Source organism: Lutra lutra, chromosome 1 (genome assembly GCF_902655055.1).
Source record: "Lutra lutra chromosome 1, mLutLut1.2, whole genome shotgun sequence".
In the NCBI taxonomy this organism is placed as follows: Eukaryota; Metazoa; Chordata; class Mammalia; order Carnivora; family Mustelidae; genus Lutra; species Lutra lutra.
The window spans coordinates 138,853,106-138,877,189 of NC_062278.1; the positions used below are offsets into that span (position 1 = coordinate 138,853,106).

Below are 24,084 nucleotides of genomic sequence, written 5' to 3' on the forward strand. Positions count from 1 at the left end.
CCAGAAGCACATTATGCTCTCATTGACGCTGAAAATGAAGAATGGGAACTAAATGCAATTGTAACAGTGCCAGGATTGCACGGATTTGGCTACAGAGGACAAGCACCCTCCTATGTTAGCTGGGAGACTGGCAAGACAAGAGTTCCTGTGTTAATACTTGGTTAAGTAAGTCAAGAAATGATGTAGGAGAAAGACATATAAATAATGAAAAATTCAGGCCCCATTAATGTTACAGAAATCCTGAAGGTCAGGTGAGGTACTGCAGTGCTTTGAGACCCCAGCTGTCCTTTCCACACTGCTAAGATCTGAGAGGCTGTTGTTGTGTATTTGTTGTCACAGAGATTTGGTGAGATCATCAGAACATTGCAGCCCTCCCTTTTCATTATAATCACTTATCTCATATTAGGAACTGAAGCCTGAGAACCCAAAGGAGGTCTTTATATTTAAGATCTAATACTGTACTTTTTTCAAGTCATGATGTAGTATTAGTTTTCTATTTTCTAGATAAAAGTAAGACTAGGGGTGCCTGGGTAGCTCAGTCGTTGAGTCTGCTTCTCAGTCTGCTGTCGGCTCAGGTCATGATGCCAGGGTCCTGGGGTCAAGCCCCGCATGAGGCTCCCTGCTCAGTGGGGGGCCTGCTTCTCCCTCTCCCACTCTCCCTTCTTGTGTTTCTGTCTCGCTGTGTCTTTCTCTGTCAAATAATGAAATAAAATCTTAAAAAAAAAAAAGAAAAGACTAAAACTAAAGATCAACTAAAAGTTTAAAGAAATGATGGAGATTCAGCCTCACTAGTAACCCAAACAATGTAAATAAAAACAATAATGTGAAATCATAATTTGTCTCTCAGTTAAGTAAAAATAAAGAAGATGGGAAAGCTCACTATTAAGGAGGATGTGGAGAAATGCAAATTCTAATATACTATGGGTGTGAGGGCAAAGTGGGGCAGCTATTTGGGTGAATGGTTGACTCTAAGAGTAAATATTTTGAATGCTCATAAATCTAGGAATATATCCTTAAAAAATAGATATTCACAAAGATATATAGGCAACGTTACTTGTAATACTGAAAAATATGGTATAGATAACTGACATGAAAATGCAACTAAGGTATTTCATTAAATGGGGGAAAAGGAAATAGAAAAAAGTATATGCAGTGGGGAACAAAGCACATGTATATTCTCATATACAAACACACAAAGAAAAGCATCTATGAAAGTATCATCTGGGGGTGCCTGGGTGGCTCAGTGGGTTAAAGCCTCTGCCTTCAGCTCAGGTCATGATTCCAGGGTCCTGGGATCGAGCCCCACACCGGGCTCTCTGCTCAGCAGGGAGCCTGCTTCCCTTCCTCTCTCTCTGTCTGCCTCTCTGCCTACTTGTGATCTCTGTCTGTCAAATAAATAAAATCTTAAAATAAAAAAAAAGTATTACCTGTGAAAGATTGGGAATTAAAGAAGATTTTCTTTGTATTTTAATTACTTGTAATGACTAAAATTAAGTGTATTTAAAAGATGCTATATATTTATTGTTATTGAATGGTGCTCTTGACATAGTATTTTAAATAAAAAACATTTAATGTATAAAGCAGGTTCCCCAAAAGCATGGGGAATATCATCCCTCTTAAGTAAAGATAGATGGTTTATTGCATGCAGGTTAGAAAGATGTTCAATATATCAAATATAGTTATCTCTGGCTAATGGAATTTCAATGTTACATTTACTTTCTCATTTTTTTTGAGATTTGTATATATGTGTGTGTGTGTAATTGTTTTAATATTTATTTAAGTAAAGTAAACTCTACCCCCAATGTAGGGCTTGAACTCATGACTCCGAGATCAAGAGTCACATGCTCTTCCAACTGAGCCAGCCAGACACCCCAAAGATTTGTTTTAAATAATTTTTACACCCAACATGGGGCTCGAACTTATATCCCCAAGATCAAGAGTTGCAGGCTCTAACAGCTAAATCAGCCAGATGCCTGCCCCATTTTATCGAGATGTTTAAATTCTCTACAATTATTTCATGTTTTATAAAAAAAAATAAAGCTACTTTCATTAGGAGAAAAAATAAGGACAATATTAAATAGATTGGATTCTGTGCCTTTTCAAGAGGCCAATGAGGCTTCCATAAAAATCAGCAAATGAAGGTAATGTCAGTCGTTTGATAGTCTATTAGAGCTCTTTTAAAAATAAAAAAAAAATCTATACTCATTTTCCTCCAACTGCTAAATGCATATAAGATATCTAATTACAGGTTGTCTACCTGTATTTTACAGGTTGTATTGAAAACAATTAAAAGTCATTGGATTTTATTGTGCAATACATACTAAACTTTTTCAAAAAATGATTAAGATATTTTCACAAGAGAGGGAGAGAGGAAAGGAGGAATAGGGGAAGGGAGGACTGAAAGGAAAGGAAGAAAAGGAGGGAGACAGGGCAGTAGATGGGGTACCAGTGACTGGTGATGGAGTAAGGGGAAGCAGGAGCAGCATGAATGGGAAGCAGAGATAATCTCAAGACTGGATGTGTTCAAGTGTAGGGGAAGCAGCAAAGACTGGCCTTAAAAAAAAGAGAATGACAGATTCTAGGCAGCAGAGCAATGGGCATAGGAAACAGCCCCAGCTATGAGCAGAATTAGGAGGAAGGGCACATAGAAGAATTATGGTTGGTGTGAGAGGATGGAGGAGGAGGAGAAAAAGTAAAGAGTTAGAGAAAGAAAGGATGAGAAGGTCCTTGTGCTGCAGTAAAGGGCAAGTCTTGCTTCTAGCTAATGAGGATTGAGTCCATGAATCAATCACATACAATCCATTGGCTTTCTCAGGACATACATCAGAGTCTAATTCCCAATCTATTATATCAAGATTCCACTTAGCATCAACATGTCAACAACTAAGTTGTATTTCATAGCACTGTAAACATCTAATGCCTTTTAGTTGTGCTATAGAACACTTCTAGTAATGAGCTGCATTAGACAAGATCACATAGTAGTAGTAGTAGTAGTAGTAGTAGTAGTAGTAGTAGTAGTAGTAATTGAGCCCCTACTATGTTCTAGGCACTACGGATGCATTTTGCAGGTACTCACCTAATCCTCACAATATTATCCCCATTTAAGAGATTAATGGACAAGCAAGTATTTGAAACTATTCTATCTGATTCAAAAAATTGTGTACTGACCATTACCCAATCTAAGTCCTTAGAGTAATCCTGACATTTGAATAAGAACAGTATTTTTTAAGCCTAAAACTAACATGTAACCTTTCTTAGATGTTTTTCTTTTTAATAATACATACATTTCTACATTTGATATACAAAATGTCTAAATATATGTGTTCCTAGTTATGAGGGTTTATGACCTTATGAATAAGTTACTATTTACTGATCACTTACTATATGCCAGGCATTACTTTATGCACATAATCTCTTTTATTCCTCTTCGCAAATCTGAGAGTCCTATATCCTCAGGTCTATTTTTACACAGAAAGACACTTACCCACATAATAATCATTGTGAGAAACTATATACAAATCATGTCCTTCCTTTCCTTCCTTAAATACTTCTTTGTAGGATTTTGGTGGATTCACCACATCTCTAGCAGGTGAGTCTGAAGGAAGAATTAATGAAATCAGTTTTAAGGTAGATTTTATCTATTTATATTTAAATTGACCAGAACACGTGACAATGAGGTATGCCAATGATACAAACTACATGGGCATTCTGAGAGAACACAAATGAAGATTTAGCAAGAAAGACAGGACACCACCTGCATGTTACTGTCCTAGGGATCCCCACTTGACCTGGTCACTCCCTCGAATTCTAAAGAATATCCGAACTGTGTATTGGCTGGCTAACTATTTAGGTTATTCTGAGCTGTATTCCAAGCCTGGTTAAATTTTCTGATTCTGAGACACTCAGGATGATTTTGATTTTAGTTTGCTCCAAACTTCCCAAAATGTTCTAAGCAAATTTGAATCACAGTTTCAGAAACCCTGATGCCTTGTGGGAATAAATTTGGTGATAGCTGTAGATTGAAGCATATACCCTAAGTCTGTTTTGATTTGAGTATCCATCTTCAAAGTAGCCAAAAGTTCTAGGGAAAGCACTGGAATCAGGAAGAAATTCTTCCTACTGATCCCAAACCTAGAGCAGTAAGTTATTTGTTTAATAGCTGCCTTCCCAAGACTGGTGGACCCCAGTTTTATATACTGTGAATTATTTTGTTTTTATTGTTTATGTAATGATTTCTAAATATAATTCCATTCATAATTTCATTCTTCTCTTTCAACCCAATAAGATAGATTCAGAAGTTTTCTTTCTTTTGGACTTCTGCTAAGACTTGGGGTCTGTAAACAAATAATTAAGAATACTAGAAAGTGGGTCAACTCAAAATAATCCTGTAAAGCAGTATTTTTTGTCTGATATATGAACTATTACACCTATGAATAGACAGATAACACGTTTTGGAACATTCCTTCTATTATATATTTAAATGAGGTGCACCTTGACAGTACTTTCTTATTAAATGGTCCAATCCTAGATGGCAGTTATAATTACTGTAATGCTGTAATGCCATGTCTACATATATACAATTTTAAAATCCTATTATAAAATAAAAAGATACATCATCTGCTCTAAAATACATTTTTTAAAGTTTTGAACTTTAATTTTAACTTTAGATCTTATATGATCAAGTTGTAGAATTTGAAAATTTTACATCCCGAGAGAGAGGCATAATTTATCTCCACAGTGGTGACACTATGTTAAAGAACATAATCTAATGGACCTTTTGGTGAAAAATAATGTAAGATTCCTGAAGTAGAGCCTTAATGGGTGCAGAAAAACAAAGAGAACCAAATTTCTTTGCAGGATAAAGAAAAATGGAAGTTGAGGTCCCCTTTGGTAAGACCACTAGAGAGAGAGAGAGGAAGAGACATAAAAAAGAGAGGAGGAGATAAATGTGAAACAGGTGGAAGGAAAAATGCCCAACATGGCAGAAGACTGGGGCTTCGGAAGAAACAATGGCCTGTGACCAATTCCATTATAAGTTGTTGTTCATTGAAAGATGCACTCTACTTCCTCTCATAATGAGAGTGAAGTTCTGCTCTAGGAGCTGCCTGCATTTGGCATATGTGGGTAGACACTGTGGGTCTGTTCAGATGGAGAAAAGTACACAGCATTTGACAAACTTATTTGTTCTGTGGTCTGCTTCATAGAGTGAAGAGTTATGAACACATCAGGGGTGCCGGGTGGCTCAGTTGGTTAAGCCGCTGCCTTCGGCTCAGGTCATGGGTCCAGGGTCCTGGGATCGAGTCCCGCATTGGGATCCTTGCTCGGCAGGAAGCCTGATTCTCTCTCCGCCTCTGCCTGCCACTCTGCCTGCTTGTGTGCTGGCTCTCTGCCCCCCCCCCCCTCTGACAAATGAATAAATAAAAATCTTTAAAAAAAAAAGTTATGAACACATCAGAAGCATTGGTGGAAATAAAACACATAAATACATGTCCAGGGAGAAGGGATTGAGGACTTCATAGCTGGCCCCAGTATCAACTTTCTTGACTCTCTCTCCCATCTCTTTATACCATCTCTATTATACTCATTGCATCTGTTTCCAAAAGCTGAATTTTTACTGCCTTGGTACACATCAACTCTAAGGATTCTGGATCTGAGAGTCATTTTCTTGCTATGAATCATCATTTACACCACCACCAAGTGCCGCATCAACAAGATATTTAATCCCGTTTTCTAAGAAGACATTGATTTTCCTTTTCTTTTTTTTCTTTTGGAAGACATTTCACCATCCAACTCCCCATCAATTTTTTACTACCTCTGATGACTGTTGTCCCAAATGTTGTATTGAGCACATCCAGGCCTTTAGGTAATCCCGGCGTTTGATCATGAGATTTTCCTAGTGGTGCCCGTTGATTGCTAAAATATACTGATTCCTTTTTATCTTTAAGTTTCTGTTGAAATGTTGTTATAGGCTGCGGATTGATCAATACCTTTGCCTAAAGAAATCATATAAAGCACAGATATAACAACAAAAAAAAGCAAAAATCTGAAAACTAAAACTAATCCATAGCTGGGGAGAAGAGAAAGGGATTGTGGGAAAACATTTAATTGTCCTTGCCTTTGCTCATCTCTTCCAATCAACTGTCAGCATTGGAGCTATGTAGCGAAACAGGCCCTACATGAACTTCACTGAGGCCCTAAGGTTTATAAGAAGAATGCCCTGGTTATTTGATGCGGATTCTAGAAAAGCGGAAATGACAAGTACAGGAATCACGCCATTGCCACAAGTGCTCTCCAGAGGTATAGATCGGGTCTTCAGAATCTAGACCGCCCAATTAACACAGGTAACAGTCAGCCCACTCCCCCAAATTCTCTACAAGCTCTCCGCTAGGCCTCGAGGTTCTATCACCCAGCCATCATCCTCTCCGTTCTCTAACAAAGCCTGACAGCATTTCTCTTTACCCTGAGAAAATGGAGTGCAACTTGGCTTGTATTATCTGAGGTGAAAATACGTAGATTGTCTCTACAGTCTAATTTCTCCACAGTCTCTTGGCTGTTGCTGCTTGGATTTTTTTTCACTACTCAAAAGTAAGAGTGGGAAGGAAATTGGAACCGATGATTTCATTAATACCTCATTCATGCATTTTCACCTTAGTCAGTTAATAATGTACAGGGAAAAAAGGAAAAGAAGTTACCGGTATTGAAATCTTAGATCTTGTTCCATGTGTCAAATAAGGGGCAATTCGGGGATCCTTTGCTCTGCCATAAAATACTCTTTCAGTTCCAGCAGGTGGATATCTATAGTTGAAAAACTTTTTTGCCTCAGGTGGAGTAATTAGCTATAGTGAGACAAGAAAATAGAATTAAGAACAGTTTTTTAAATATTAGGCTTAACCTATCCCAATCAGTGAACACCATTGCATGAGTGTAATAAGTACATGAGGAACTACAGACTATAGTGAAACTTCCTAAAATGTGTTTTATAGAAATGAATGTCATATTTCAAAAGTTATATCTAGAAAACAACCAAGAAGTACCCAGGTTAAAAAGCATACCATAAATGACTATTTTCTATAGAAATAAAAGGTATCTCCAGTGGTTTTTATACAGCTAAAAATTGTAAGCCTGGAGTTTTCACTTCCTTGAACAAAATCATTAGAAGTTCTCAAAATACAGTAAAGAATCAAAATTGACCACATTAAGTTTATACAGCTTTCTTAAGGAGCATTGAGAGTTAGTTGTCTTAAGAGACAACTTAAGAGACAAACCTAAGGGTTTACAAAAATGCCTATTGAAAATGCTCACCCTGGGAAGTTTTTCAGTCAAACAGGTTGCAACTCTGTCTCCAACAGGAATAACTTTTCCTGCCTAAGGGGAGAAACAAACAAACAAACAAACAAGTAGTTGGCCATTGTCAGGAAAGAGGGGGAGTATTTTGAAGAATGGCATTTATTTTGAATCTTGCCTATGCATCTAATGCTAGAAAGTTACTTTCAATGGTTTAACACAATTAAGAAAAAGATGCAATACAGCAAATCTAAAGTAATCCTGATTTATAATACAAACATTAAAGCTAAATATATATAAGTATACCTTTTTTACAGTGCTAGCTTTGTCAGTGATTCCATCCAGTTATGGGATCTCTGTGACATGCTGAGGGAGTCAACTTTCAGAAACAATGTTTATCAGTTGTACTATGTCATCAGTACAATGGGAGTATGGCTGTGTTCAAGCTAAATTCAAGATAAAATGTTAGGTACTTCTGAGTGTGTGTGTGTGTGTGTGGTATGTTTGCATATGAGTGTATTTCCACCAACACCCTAACTTTTCACATAGGCAAATATGTCACTTCTGGCCAAGTTCCTTCAGTGAATGGCCCCAATGCACTTGGTTTCCTTCACTTAATTGTTTTTTAGACTTCTTTTTTTTAAAGATTTTTATTTATTTATTTGTTTATTCATCAGATATAGAGAGAGAGAGATAGAGGAAGAGGGAGAAGCAGGCTCTCCGCAGAGCAGGGACCCCCAAAGTGGGACTCGATGCCAGGACCCTGGGACCATGACCTGAGCCAAAGGCAGCCACTTAACCCACTGAGCCACCCAGGCGCTCTCCTTCACTTAATTCTAACTCGGGTCTTATCTGTCCTTCCTTTGCCCAAGGCAAAGATTACAATTATTCCCAGCAGTGAACTTTTTATCTATTTCTCCTTTGTCATTTCAAGGCAGCTGATCTTTACTTCTGGAAAGGATATGTTTTAGGTTTTTTAAATTAACATATAATGTATTATTTCTTCTGGGGGTACAGGTCTGTGATTCAACAATCTTACACAATACACAGTACTCACCACAACACACCTTCCCCAATGTCCTGACCCAGCCACTCCACCCCATCATCCCCACCCCTCAAGCAATTCTAGTTTGTTTCCTAGGATTAAGAGTCTCTTGCGGTTTGTCTCCCTCTCTGGTTTCACCTTATTTTATTTTTTCCTCTCTTCCCCTTTGATCCTCTGCCTTGTTTCTTAAATTCCACAAATCAGTGAGATATATATAATTTTCTTTCTCTGATTTACTAAGCTAAGTAATTAGCTCAGCATAATACCCTCTAGTTCCATCCACATCATTGCAAATGGCAAGATGTCATTTTTTTGATGGCTGAGTAGTATTCCCTTGTGTATATATACACCACATCTTCTTTATTCACTCATTGGTTGTTGGACATCTAGGCTTTTTCCATAGTTTGGCTACTGCGGACATTGCTGCTATAAACATTGAGGTGCAAGTGCCCCTTTGGATCACCACCTTTGTTTCTTTGGGGTAAATACTGAGTAGTGCAATTGCTGGGTCAGATGGTAGCTATATTTTCTTTTTTTTTTTTTTTTTAAAGATTTTATTTATTTATTTGTCAGAGAGAGAGAGGGAGAGAGAGCAAGCACAGGCAGACAGAATGGCAGGCAGAGGTAGAGGGAGAAGCAGGCTCCCCGATGAGCAAGGAGCCCGATGTGGGACTCGATCCCAGGACGCTGGGATCATGACCTGAGCCGAAGGCAGCTGCTTAACCAACTGAGCCACCCAGGCGTCCCGGTAGCTATATTTTCAACTTTTTGAGGAACTGTTTTCCAGAGTGGCTGCACCAGCTTGCATTCCCACCAACAGTTTAAGAAGTTTCCCCTTCCTCTCCTGTGTGTGTGTGTGTGTCATATATAACACATATATAATAATATATAATATATAACAGAATCTATAATGGAATATTACTCAGCCATCAAAAGAATGAAATCTTGCCATTTGCAACAATGTGGATGGAACTAGGGGGTATTACGCTAAGTGAAATAAGTCAGAGAAGGACAAATACCATATGATTTCACTCATGTGGAATTTAAGAAACAAAACAAATGAACATAAGGGAAGGGAAGAGAAAATAAGATGAAAATGGGGGGGGAGCATAAGTGATGCTTCTGTAGGAAATAAAATGTAGGAAATAAACTGAGGATCGCTGAAGGGGAGGTGGTCAGGGGAAGGAATAATTCGATGATGGGCATTAAGAAGGACACTTGATGTAATGAGCACTGGGTGTTATATGCAACTGCTGAACAACTAAATTCTATTCCTTTTTTTAAAAAATTCTATTCCTGAAACTAATAATAAAGTATATGTTAACTAAATTGAATTTAAATAAAGAATTTTTAAATACCCTGATAGCCAAACCAAAAAATAAATAAATAAATAAAATAGGTTGCCTGGCTGACTCAGTTGGTTAAGTATCTGCCTTTGGCTCAGGTCATGATCTCAGGGTCCTGGGATCAAGTCCAGTATTGGGCTCCCTGTTCCACAGGGAGTCAGCTTCTCCCTCTGCCCCTCCTCCCACTCATTCTCTCAATCTCTCTCTCTCAAATCAATAAAATAAAATAAAGTCTTCAAATAAATAAATAAAATTTTAAAATTAAAAACTAAGGGAAAAAAACTTCCCATAATGAGTATTTTGGGTCTTCGGAGGAGCATGGAGAAATCAGGATGGAAAAAAGCAGAGAGATTAACAGTTGGGTGGATGAATGAATGTGTAGATGTTGGCAGGGGGATAGATATATTAAATAAATGGATGGCTAGATGAAAATATAGACACATGAGGTGTCTGCATATGTCCAACTCTTGGCTTTGGTTCAGGTGGTGATGTCAGGGTCATGAGATCCAGTCCCACATTGGGCTCTGTACTCAGCTCAGAGTCTGCTTAAGATTCTTTCTCCCTCTCTGTTTGCTCCTCCCCCACCCTGAATATGCTCTCTTTCTCTCTAAAATAAATAAATCTTTTTTAAAAACTGTATAGGGACACCTGGGTGGCTCAGCCGGTTAAGCGCCTGCCTTTGGCTCTGATCATGATCCCAGGGTCCTGGGATCACGTTGGAATCCTTGCTCAATGGAGAGCCTGCTTCTGCCTCTGCCTGCTGTTCTGCTTGTGCTTGCTCTCTCTGACAAATAAATAAAATCTTAAAAAAAAAAAACTATATAAAGAGACACATAGATATAGATGGGGTTGTGGAAGGTTTTTATTATGTTAAGTGTTGAGTGCAGAATTCCTCTTAGCAGGAGAACCATCGGTTTAAGAGAGTATCTAGATAACATCTCCGGGTATAAAAGAGGAAGCCCACAGACATGACTAGGCAGAGAATTTAACTGCTTTGCTAAAAAGTAGGTAAAAATATGAACTATTGGGGTGCCTGGGTGGCTCAGTGGGTTAAAGCCTCTGCCTTCAGCTCAGGTCATGATCCCAGGGTCCTGGGATAGAGCCCCACATGGGGCTCTCTGCTCAGTGGGGAGCCTGCTTCCTCCTCTCTCTCTCTGCCTGCCTCTCTGCCTACTTGTGACCTCTCTCTGTCAAATAAAAAATAAAATCTTAAAAAAAAAATGAACTATTGATGGGTTAGACTAAGGAAGGAAGGGTTAAAGGAAATAATAAATAAGACTGAGGAGAAGGTGGGAGGAAGAAAAGATCTTGCAGCTAGTGAGAGGCCAGGAGGCATAAGACAAGAAATCAGCCAATGAGAAGGAGTCCAACTTTAATGCCAAATCTTAAGTAAATTTTACTCATAAACTACACTATGTGAAAAAAAAAAACTTGCATAAAAAAGGATAAGGACTGTGTTGTAAATTGGGTTAAAGCAGAGTACAGAAAAGGGAAGAGATATACAAGTGATTTTTTAATTCAGCTAAAAATTGTAAGAAATCTCAGAAATATCACGAAACATAAAGTCTCTCCTGCTATACCTCTTGTGGGAGCTCCAGCCATTCTTTTAAATATTCAATGGAAAGATGGCCTCATTAGGCTGAAGAACATGGGGATACTTGGGCAGCTACTAATGTGAGTGATAGAGAGATAGAAAGAAGGATGGATTGATGGACGGATCAATCAGTCTGTGGCCTGTTGGGTAATTCTACTTGGCTCTCACTGGCTTCCCTTCCAAATGTTTGACAGTAGAGAATCTCGGTTTTCATCATTGTAAACATTTTTTGGACAGAAATGCCCTTAGAATTCCTCACAGACTTGCCCACATGAAAGCAATTTGACTACAAATCAGCAGGACATCAGATGTCCTTACGCCATTTGACTGGAGACACAAAAATGGAAGCCATTATGTCTGATTTCTATCTAGAGTGTCATAATATGTCTGACAACTCTCCCTCAGCCCACCTCAGTCATGGATCTTTTTTGATTTCAGTTGTTCTCAAAGGCCTATTCACCAATTTGAGGTATGAAGGGTAGCAGAATAAAGATTATTGCAAGCTGATTATTCTAAGAAACAGCAGATGAGAAAGAAGTGCTAAAAACAAGAGTAGAAGTTACCCTTTCATAAGGGATATTTACATTTTACAAAGGAAATTATTTGTAAAGTTATCTTCCTCTCTGTACCAGGAAGAAAAGAATGACTCTAAGTCTCCAGTCCTTTCAATGGTGAAAGCTGACTTAAATCTGCATAACAAATTTTACCCTTGTTTACCAGCATTCTCCTGGCAACTCCCCAAAACTTGACTTCCCTTTGGCCCAACATCTTTCTTTTGTCTTTAACTTAAGATGGTATTTAAGGAGGTGGCTTGGGCCATCTCGGGGAGTTAGTCAGTCTTTCTGGGTATATTCCATATATTCATGAGGTATATATATTTTAAAACTTCTGTTTGTTTTACTCTTGCTAATCTGTCTTTTATAACAGAGGGTTTCAGCCAAGAACACAGAAGAATAGAGAGAAAATTATTTTTCCTCCCCTATAGTTTCTCTACCAAGCCCCACAACATAAATATGTTTTTTTTTCTTCAAAGCCTACACTTTGAATCTAGCTATTCCAAACATACTCTCCAAGTTTGGTGAAAGTTTGTTGTGTCATTTTTCATTCTGGTCCACTAAGTGGCAAACAATGAAATTGTGTTTTATCTATATAGACATAAATTAAACACACTAAATATAATAGACAAATAAATAAATTACAGTATCTTCAATTGATATACTATTGTAGAATCATTTAAAATGATGTATATAAATAATTTTGAATGGTATAAAAATGTTCATGACAAAATGGGAATTAAAACAAAGATGTAAATTTGCATGATACAAATACACAGAATCACACCTCTATATGCAGCAGTACATACAGAATACATAGACAAAAAATTACTAGTTGTATTCTGCTTGAGAGGTGAGATTACAAGTGACTTATTTTGGTTGTACTATTCTCAATATTTTATTACTATGTATTGCTCTTTTATAAAGCAAAAGAAAGCAATAAAATGACCAAAAAGTCTATAACCAACATCAACTAGAAGAAAAACAGCAGCAAGAGCACTAGAAACTAAAAATGATAATCAAGGGGCACCTGGGTGGCTCAGTGGGTTAAGCCGCTGCCTTCGGCTCAGGTCATGATCTCAGGGTCCTGGGATCGAGTCCCGCATCGGGCTCTCTGCTCAGTGGGGAGCCTGCTTCCCTCTCTCTCTCTCTCTGCCTGCCTCTCCGTCTACTTGTGATCTCTCTCTGTCAAATAAATAAATAAAATCTTTAAAAAAAAATGATAATCAAGTACATCCAGACCCAAGACAGAATTTAGGAGCAGCTCTAATGGTCACCTTAAGTTTTACTTCCTGAAATCTAAAAGGCGGCTTAGAGTGATCCTAAGGACCACCCTAACCTGAGAAGAAAAATTATCTTCCTGGAGACTTTTTGTAGCCACAGGGGGTATCAGAATCCAGCCAAGATATGTAACCAAACATTAAGTGTAACCCTACCCGCCAACAAGACAAAAAACACACTCTCTCATACTGTGAACTCCTAGCAGGGACCTCTTCTTGCACTGCCAGGGATGAGTAGAGCTCCTTAGCACTGTGTTTCCCAAATTTTAATCCCATGGACACTTATAATTAATGGATATATATATATATTTTTTTTTTAACTCTGCTGGCAAAAACTTGAGAAATGCTGGATTAGTAATGTACATTTAAATCTCGAAAGGAAGGATCATTTAGTGATTTTCCACTAATTTGACCTTGGAGGTTTTATTTATCTGTGACACGAAACCAACCTTGCATGCAAAGTCATATAGGAAACCCCAGCTGGAGTTTCATTTTTCTCAGTGTTTCTACTATTGACCTCATTTATAAAAATAAAAGTCATATTTTCCAAGGTTGGTAAACAAAGAAAAATCTCCATATAGGCAAGACAATGGGTTTTCAATCACATAAATCTTGTCCTCTTTCTCTTAAAGATTTCTTCCAGTTACTATATCTCGACCACAGATTGATTTTAGAGAAAGAGGTGCTGCACCCTTAACTCTTGGGTTCAAACTTACATTAATGCCGCACAATATAACTAAGGCCAGCCTGGAATAAATACTTTAACAATTACTGGTAGATTTTTCTAAGGGGAGAGAGAGAGAGGTAGATAAAGTCTCAAACCCAAGGAAGATAAAAGAAACTGTTTTACAAGAAATATTTATCTACATCTTTGGGGTTCCTGCAGAAAGGACTCCCCACCTGAATTATCACTTACCTCCATATAGTATTGTTTTCGCACCTATCACCCAGAAGGATAAGCCCATGCACCCCCAGGTTCAAGTCAAACATTTATACATAATTACAGATACAGAGAGGATGACATCTGGTTCAAAAGCACTAGAAAAATGAAAGCCTGTTATTATTTTCTTTCTCTTTCTTTCCTTCCTTTCTTTCTTTTTCTTTCTTTCTTTCAAAATTAACTTTTGTCTAAGTAATACATGTTCTTTGCTCAAAAATCAAAGGGTTGTAATAAAAAATGGCATTTCTCTCCTCCATTTGTACCTAGTTCTACTTTCTAGGGCCAGCTGTCTTCTATACTTTCAGCCATTTCTTCTGATATTTATCTTCATGTTTCTAAACCCTTATACTGTTATATGTTGATTACTTTCAGATAATCAAAAAAAAAAACAGATTAATTTCAGATAACTGCTACCCTTTTATGGTGGAGAAGGTTGTAGCTCTCTTCCACCACCACTACTTCCCTTCTCTCATCCTTAATATGGGTACATTATACTTTTTAATAAAGCCAATGGTGTTTATATTATCATAACTGTTCACTCTTGAACCAAGAAGGTATATTATATATATTATATTATATCATGTTATATTATTTTTTCCTAGTCATAGTCTTTGCATTTGTTTTGTTAACATGTCTATTTCTAAAATTTTCCAAATGCTCCAACTGATCTGTCAAATTTCCAGAGTACTTTTGTTTGTTTGTTTTTTAATAAACTCCTATAACCCTTCCTCCTCCTGGTTTAATCTTAGCTGGTTGCTTTTAGGTCTGGAGCACAGCTCTTGTCCTGGGAATTTTTCTTTTGCCATTCTTCAGAGCTAAATTGCCCATTCCCTAAAACCCAACTATTACTCTTTTGGGTGTATACCCCCATTTCACTGAAGTAATTTCTTTAGTCATTTCCCAAGAAAGAATGCATGAAAAGTCAACTTCTGATTCCATCTGTAAAAAAACAAAACAAAACAAAAAAATGGTCTCAAAATGGAGCCACTTCTGTTTAGCCCCATGTCAGCAAACTAGGACTTGATATCTAACCTAATTGCAGTCTCAGCCAGTCCCAGGAATGGAATTTTAAATCATTCACTCTGGAATTTCCTGAACATTATTAAGGTCATCTGCTTGATAGACTCCACCCTTTCCCAAAGAAAGGTGACCTTGCCAGTAATAATCTTCTCTATTAATGACTTCCTTGTCCCCACCCCCTTCTGCTTATAAAAACCTTCCATTTTGTACAGCTCCTCGGAGCTATTTTCCACTTCCTAAAGGGGATGCTGATTGGTTCATGACCTGCTGCAAAAAGCCCATTAGATCTTCCAATTTATTCAGTTGAATTTTTTAACAGATTCCTGAAAATATCTTTATTCTATCCTTATGTTTGGTTAATAGTCTGGCTAGGTATAAAACACAAAGTAGCAAATAATTTTCTCAATTTTGAAGGCATTACCCAATGGCCCTTAAGAGGTGGTATGGGGGGCACCTGATGGCTCAGTCAATTAAATATCGCCTTCAGCTCAGAATCAGGTCATGATCCCAGGGTCTTGAGATCAGCGCCCACATCAGGCTCTCTGCTCAGCATGGAGCCTTCTTCTCCCCTCCCTCTGCCTGTTGCTCCACCAGCTTGTCAAATAACTAAAATCTTTAAAAAAAAAAAAAAAAAAAAAGGTGTTCTGGGACACCAAGTGGGCTCGATTAGCATAGCATGCAACTCTTGATCTTGGGATTCTGAGTTCAAGGCCTACAGTGGGCTGGGTGAAGACATTACTTGGAATTAAAAAAAAAAAAAAAAAAGAGGTGGTCTTGCTGTTTAGAAGTCTAATGCAGTTCTGGGACCTTGGGTGGCTCAGTCAGTTAAGTAGCTGCCTTCGGCTCAGGTCATGATCCCGGGATCCTGGGATCAAGTCCCACATCAGGCTCCTTGCTTGGCAGGGAGCCTGCTGCTCTCTCTCCCTCTGCCTGCCACTCTGCCTGCTTATGCTCTCTCTGTGTCAAATAAATAAAATCTTAAAAAAAAAAAAAAGCAGACATTAAAAAACACAAAGTCTAATGCAGTTCTGAATTTTGTTCCATTGTGTGTGACTTTTTTTTTCCATGTGGAAGTATTTAGAATCATCTCTGTATCCCCAGTTTTCAGAAATTTTATAACAATGATGCATGCTATGGGTTCTCTTCCCTTCATTTGGAATTAACTCCTTGTAATCTTTATTTGTATCCTAAATTCAAAGAAATTTTGCTGTATTTCCTTGATAACTTTCTCTACTTCATTTTATCTATTCTCTCTTTCTGTACCTAATTCTTTGTTATTGTTGTTTTTAAAGATTTATTTATTTGACAAAGAGAGAGACAGCAAGAAAGGGAACACAAGCAGGGGGAGTGGGAGAGTGAGAAACAGGTTTCCCCGCCAAGCAGGGAGCCAGACGTAGGGCCCAATCCCAGGACCCTGGGATCATGACCTGAGCCTAAGGCAGATGCCCAACAACTGAGCCACCCAGGCGCCCCTGCTTCTGGACCTACTTTTAATCAAATGTATCTGAATATTTCTAATCTTCGTCTTAATGTCTGGGAAATGCCTTTTTTTTAATCCTCCAGATTACATTGAATTTTTAGTTAGACTATATTTAGTTCTGAAAAGTTCTGTCCTTTTTTTTTTTTTTAAGATTTTATTTAAAGTTCTGTCCTTTTAAAAGTTGCCATCTCATTGTATGGATGCAACATCCTTTATCTCTCAAGTAATCTCTTTTGTTTACATTTTCTTCTGTTCCCTCTGTGTTTGCGTGTTTTCTATTACCTTGTTTTGGCCCCTTGCTTTCAAGCTTAAGTCTGATCATTATATTAAAAAGTTAACCACCACAAAGATGATTAGTAGCTCTGTGTGTGTGTTGCAGGATTTGTTGAGTCTTAGGTTTTCCTATAAGGTGATCAGATGATGAGACAGCCTTTATTTTGGTGGAATCCCCAGTATCATTTTTTTCCCTCTAGAATATTCAGAACTTCCAGAGAATAGTAATAATGGTAATAATAGCTGATAATTACAGACCACATAGCAATGTGCTGGACATTGTTCTAAGTGTTTTATATGTATTTATTTGCATGTATATTTTATATGTATTAATTCATTTGGTACTCAATGATTTCCACAAAGTAGGTGTGCAAATGAGGCACAGAGAGGCTGAGTGGCAGAATTATACTACTTAATATACTGGCAGATACTTGAACCAAAGCAGGCTGGCTTTCAAATCTCTCCTCTTACTCATGATCCTCCACTGCCTCTATGCACTGCCTACTGGTGAGAGGGCTGGCTTTCCTCCTCGCTGTTGGCCCTCCTGGGGCCCACTGGGAGAAGAAGCTAGGGAAACCGCATTACAGAAAGTACACTTTGACTTATTAATGTCCCATTTGGGGGTGCTTGGGTGGCTCAGTGGGTTAAGCCTCTGCCTTTGGCTCTGGTCATGATCCCAGGGTCCTGGGATCTAGCCCCGCATGGGACTCTCTGCTCAGCAAGGAGCCTGCTCCCCTCCCCCACAGCGCCCCCTGCCACCTGCCTCTCTGCCTTCTGTCATAAATAAATAAAATCTTTAAGAAATATTATTCCATTTTCAGCATGGACCTATACCCATGACTTCCCTTGGCCTTGGCATCTTTGACATTAAAAACTGTTTTGAGAAAATAAATCCACAGATTTGTTGGAAGGGAGGGAATCAGATTTGGTGTGGAGAGGTAGGGAGTCAGGACAGCATAGGATGGAAAAGTGGACCTAGAAACCGAACTGTGCTGAATATGAACACTCAACTAATCTTGACTTACAGATCCAAGCTTTACTACACTTTCTTCCAAGGCCTGAGCTTCTCAGGGATTATTCCAGGCAAACTAGGTCATACATGGTAGAAATTACCACCTGATTTCCCTCAAATTTCATTTTCTTCCGTGCTACAAAATCAGTTGTCATATATCCATTGCTTCTTTTCTAAAGTTTATTGAAATTTCTTTTTTTCTTCATATTTTATTTATTTATTTGTCAGAAAGAGAGAGAGAAATCGCACACACAAGGAGGGGCAGAGGGAGAGGGAGAAGCAGACTCCCCGCTGAGTAGGGAGCCCAACATGGGACGCGATCCCAGGACCCTGGGATCATGACTGAGTCATGATCTGAGTCAAAGGCAGCTGCTTAACCATTTCTGCCACCCAGGTGTCCCTAAAGTTGACTGGAATTTCTTAACTGTTGTCTCTCTTCTCTATTTTACTTTTTGTTATGGTTTATTATCTTTAAAAAAAAAAAACCATTACAGGCATCAAAAATCAAAAAATTAGCACTGATATAACATTAGTATCTAATTTACAGACACCATTCAAATATCACCAGTTGCTCCAATATTGTCCTTTATAACAAAAGGAACAAACCCAAGAGTACAGTGTGATTGTTTGGTTCCTCTGAGCAGCAGATACTATGGTTAGGCATATAAGAGATTTATTAGGGAAAACACCTATGAAAGATAACAGGGGAGGAGTGAGTAGGGAGAACTTTCAGACTAGGATACCCCTGAAAGGAGAGAGAGAAGGAAGTGTTAAGAAGGAAGAGCATGAAGGGCACCTGAGTGGCTCAGCTGGCTGAGTGACCTACTCTTGATTTTTGCTCAGGGTCTTGGGATCAAGCCCCGCGTCTGGCCCAGTGGTCTGCTTAGGATTCTCTTTCTCTCCCTCTCCCTCCATTTCTCTCCAAGCTCACACACTCGTGTGTGCACGCTCACTCTCTCTCAAATAAATAAATATTTAAAAAGAAGGAGGAGGAGGAAGAAGAGCTTCAGACTACCTCACAGTTCTGAGAAAATTTTGGCCAGCCCAATGAGTGGTTTCTGAGACTAAGTTTCCCATTAAAGAAATCCGTCCAGTCCTAGGATCCCTGTCATGTTCAATCACTGGGAGCATCAGTGTGGCAACAGCTTCATGGGGGCAGCAGGAAGAAGCTATCAGTTGGCCATGCTCCCCACAGCAGGTCCTCTTGAAGGGACGTAGGAGCCAGGCACCTCCATAGCCACCACACCTGAATAGCATTTAGTTGCCATGTCTCTTTTGTCTCCGTCAGTTAGGAACAGTTCCTAATGTTTCCTTGTCCTTCACGACCCTGACATTTTTTGAGGACAGGCCAATTTTTTATAAAATGTCCCTCCGTTTAGGTTACTAGTGTTTTTTTATGATTAAAGTTATACATTTTTGTCTTGGATATCACAGAAACATTGCTGTATTCTTCTGTCAGGGAGGACACACTGTTAATCTGTCCTATTACTGATAATGTTAACTTTCGTTACTAAATGAAGGTGATGCCTGCTAGGTTTCTCTTCTATAAAGTTATGTTTCCTTTGTAATTAATAATTATTCATGTAAATATCTAGTTCCTCACCAAACTTTCACCTACTATTTAATATCCATTGATGATTCTTGCCTAAATCATCACAACTATGAGATGATTGCCAAATGGTGACGTTCTAATTCTAACATTCCATCCACTTTTATTAATTGGCATTATACTACAAGGAAGTTTTCTTGCTATTTATTCAATCATTCATGTATTTACATGTGTCTGGGCTCATGGATGTCTATTTAACTCAATGGCAATTTTATTCAATGCCCCAAATATAACAGTTTGGTCTACTTAGAGCTCTTTCAAGCTTATTTCTGTGCCCCTTTAACACATTTGAATTATTCTTTGAGAATTTTCTTAGTTTTTGGCTCTTAAAGTGTTCCAAGATCATATTATAGAGCACCAACCCCAGAGTCAGCCATTCCTCCAGAGTCCTGATTCCTTTTAATACAGAATGGTATTAAAAAATCAAGATCTGGGGACGCCTGGGTGGCTCAGTTGGTTAAGTGGCTGCCTTCGGTTCAGGTCATGATCCCAGGGTCCTGGGATCGAGTACCACCTCGGGCTCCTTGCTTGGCAGGGAGCCTGCTTCTCCCTCTGCCTCTGCCTGCCTCTCTGTCTGCCTGTGCTTGCTCGCTCTCTCTCCTTCTGTCTCTGACAAATAAATAAAATCTTAAAAAAAAAAAAAATCAAGATCTGGTTTTGGTGTGTTCATTGCTACCAGATAAACATTGCTTCTAGGTCCTCTTAGAGGACAGAAGTAAGAAATGTATGTGTATATACACTCCCCCACATACTAGCATCTTTATCAATTTTATAATATTCTATTTTGCTAAATACATGTAGATACATAAATATGGCTTTGGACATGGACACATACCACGAGGTTCTACCAACACATCCAAATACAATCTAATACACAGGATTCCTTTTATCCTTCTCCTTTTCATATTAGGGTAACTTTTTTCTCAGTGAGAAACCTGGCTCCTATTGTCCTCAATATACCCACATCTCAGCCTTCTGTATGTAACCAAATTCCCAACTGCACTGACCAACTCCTCGCTCAGCCACCCCCTTTCTCAGTTCCTAATCACACCAGTCCAGCCTCATTTGGCCACCTCCCCAGTCAGTCCCCATTATTACAGCTTTTAGTGACCATCTCATGTGATTGGTTCCCAAGATTCAGGTCAACTCAGGAAGATTGATACAAGACATTTTTAACTACTGAAGACCCACTGACCCATAATCATCACACCACTTTCCTCTTACCAAACTCAGTGTGGGCTAGCATAATGTTCCATCTCTCCCACTGGGCCTTGGTCAAGATCACTCTGTTTTACCCAGAGATAACCCTAATTCTGAATTTCTTAGAGAAAAAGTTAGGAGTGATAACATTAATTTCTTTCTGCTCAGAAGGCCCTGAAAATATATGCAAATGAAACCACCCATTTCTCAGATTTCTACAGACATTGGTTCTTTGCAAATTCTGACAAAATGAATATTTTCTGCAAATAGCTATGAGGTACACTTAGTGAATAGGAAAAATAAGGCATCCCCATCACATGACATTTATATTATAAAATCATTTGTCAATCTCAGGTCCATGGTCTCTAAGTTCCTTGAAAGCAGGCATTTTTGTAGCTATAATGCCTAAAAACTGTCAAGTCATTGTAGACAATGTAGTTTTTTTAACCTTTATTTGAACCTCTCCTTCCTTTTTCCCCTTTGTACCTCAGGGCTCAATACCGTTTACCAAGGCACTTTGTAAGGTTCAGTTCTGTCTAATAACTCAATGTTTCTGTCACAGTCAGTGCATTAATGGTGATCAAGGGACAGTCTCAGGATGTCTTGGAGAAATAACCATTATAGAGATTTTGATCTCTACCAGAGTGCTAAGAGCCAAGAGCCCTTTTATGAGCTGCATAGAGAGGACCTCTCTTTATCAGAACATTTTTAGTTCTTGAAGGACACTCTAAAAATCTCTCCACAGGCCACCATTTCTTGGAAACTTTTCCTGAATACAGGTCCTTGTACTACACCAATGACTGTTTTACTAGGGACTAGACGGCTTAATGGGGGTCTCATAAATCCATCAGAGCAGACCTTCACATACAGCTCAACACCAACTTTGGGCAGCAACTTCAACAACAGGATGAGTGTCCTTCCCATGAGATGTGTCTGCTCCCCTCCCCTCAACACCAGAAAGGCTTCTAAGATGAGCTCACCAATTCCCTGAATACACCTTAATGCAAAGCAATTGTCCTCAAGGATTTTTAGTGGGTTCTTCATAATAGGAATTTCCATCTGAACACTCCTCACAGTCATGTGCTTGAAACTGGGTTTTGAACTCATCCATATGCACTTCCTTCCTTCGTTAAGACTGTATGAACTCAGGGTCACCAACCAGGTAACCATCTCGTCCCTTGGTGAGGATGTTGAGGGATCGCCTGTCCTTCCCCTTTCAGCTATGTGAATTCTACCAAGCCTACCAAGAAATAGGTAGTATACATAATGGATAAACAGTTACAAGCATAAAGACAACTGGAAATAGGGAAGGCTTCCCAAATCCTTTTACCAGCATTACTCTCACACCAAACTCAAAGAAATATGGTACAAAAAGAAAACTACTGTTCAATCTTACATGGGATCATAGACGCAAAAATGCTAGCAAAATACGAGCAAATCAAATCCTGGAATATGTTAGAATAATAATATATTAAAACCAGGTAGGACTTAGCTCAAAAATATGAAGATGGTTTGCTATTAGAAAATTAATGGTTTTAATTTAGAAAACACATATTTCAGCAAATGTGGGGAAAAGTTCTTCAAGGTTCAAACTCCATTCCTAATTTTTAAACATTTTTAGCAAACTGGGAATGAATATAGGTATCCTTAATTTGCTATATCAGAAATCTCCAGCAAAAATAATACTTGACATTGAAACATAAAAATCGGGACGCCTGGGTGGCTCAGTTGGTTAAGCAGCTGCCTTCGGCTCAGGTCATGATCCCAGCATTCTGGGATCGAGTCCCACATCGGGCTCCTTGCTCGGCAGGGAGCCTGCTCTTCCCTCTGCCTCTGCCTGCCATTCTGTCTGCCTGTGCTCGCTCTCTCTCCCTCTCTCTCTGACAAATAAATGAATAAAATCTAAAAAAAAAAAAAAAAGAAAAGAAAAGAAAAAAGAAACATAAAAATCATTCCCATTAAAATTTGAAAAGAGACCTCACTTTCAATATTGCATTATTGGTCATAAGCATGCAATGAGATGGGAAATAGAGATAGGAGGTGTACATACTGAAGAAGGAAAGAAAGTATCGATATGATTGCCTACCTAGGAAATCCAAAAGAAATAATTGTTAGGCAGGACGCAAGAAATAATTGTTAGGTAGGACGCAAATAAGAGGTTTGAAAACTATCAGCAGAAGGGAGGAGGGGAAGGGACAAAAGCGGGAAAGGAATGTGTTTTGTTTTGCAGAACCAACAGTTCCAGCCAAGAAGATGCTTAACTAGGTGTTTTGCCAGCTAGCCCCTTGCTATGTGTGTCCTGCATGGTAACACCTTGAGCCAGTTTGAGCTGAACTGGATGGAAGTGAAGACCTGTGCAGAAACCCCCTGAGTTGTCCTAAGGATACCTTTAGTTCATTATAATATAAGTTCCCTTCCTATGAGCAGAGTTTCTGTCATTTTTTGAACATACAATGTATGCACTAGCACGTTTACATGTGAGGCATGTGCAATTAAACCAAAAGTGCATATGCAAATTCCCTGTCCCCACCCCCAATACACTGAATAAAAGCTTCCTATACTAACCCCATAGGGAGACAGTGCTTTGAGAGCTATTTCCCTGTCTTCTTTCTTGTAACAATAAAAAGTTCTTTGCTTTCAATATTTCCTTGGGTTGTGCTCAATTTGATGTACCCCAAGCAGCAAACCCCTTGAGTTCACTTCACAATGAGAAGCAATTAAGACAAACAGGAGTTGACCAAGATGACCAGATACAAGAATAACAATGAAAACAAACTTATGGAACAATTTTCAGTCTCATCACAAATCCAATAAATGTGAATTAAAACAATGCCTTACAAATCATTATTAATTTTTAAAATTCAGTGGAACAATCTTTTAGAAAGGGATTTGGCAACAGTAACTAGAAAAAGATCCATCCTTTGGCTTCTGCTGAAACTCTACCCCTAAGGAAATATTCCAAGACATATAAAAAGATATATACATAAAGATGTTCACAGGCTATTTTTATAGAAAAATCTGGAAAAAATCTAATGTCCAACATGAGAGAAAATTAGCTTAAAAATCATATATTAGCTTAAAGAAATACTGTTTTTTAGCATTAAAAGATCTTTTAAGGTCTCTGTATTAACACTGAAGATGTATTAAATGATAATTATTGAAAAACCAAGAAAAACAATTTGTATGTTTGGCATCACAACTACCTAAAAACACATTTGGAAAAAAGTGTCACAAGAAATGTAGTCAAGAATTCAGACTCTTGAGTCTGAAGTTGTGACTTCAAATCCTGGGACTACCACTTCCTAGCTATATGACCTTCGCCAAATTATCTAATTTGCCTCAGTTTCCACATCTGTAAAATGGAATTTAATAATAGCAGCTGTCTCATAGTTTCATTATGACAGCCAAAGAATTTATACCTGCAAAGCTCCATGAGTAGTGATGTTG

At 38.5% G+C, this 24,084-nt stretch overlaps 1 protein-coding gene across 1 annotated transcript in view; it reads right to left on the reverse strand.

Annotated features, from left to right (window-relative positions):
* The window catches only part of EFHB (EF-hand domain family member B), a 53,848-nt gene that overhangs the window by 25,020 nt on the left and 4,744 nt on the right, over positions 1-24,084 (reverse strand). The window contains exons 2-5 of the mRNA XM_047737788.1: positions 7,303-7,365; positions 6,693-6,836; positions 5,813-5,993; positions 3,485-3,595 (exon numbers count right to left, since the gene is read on the reverse strand). Of these exons, the coding sequence (XP_047593744.1) occupies positions 3,485-3,595; positions 5,813-5,993; positions 6,693-6,836; positions 7,303-7,365 (499 nt within the window). The remainder of the gene's footprint in view (positions 1-3,484; positions 3,596-5,812; positions 5,994-6,692; positions 6,837-7,302; positions 7,366-24,084) is intronic.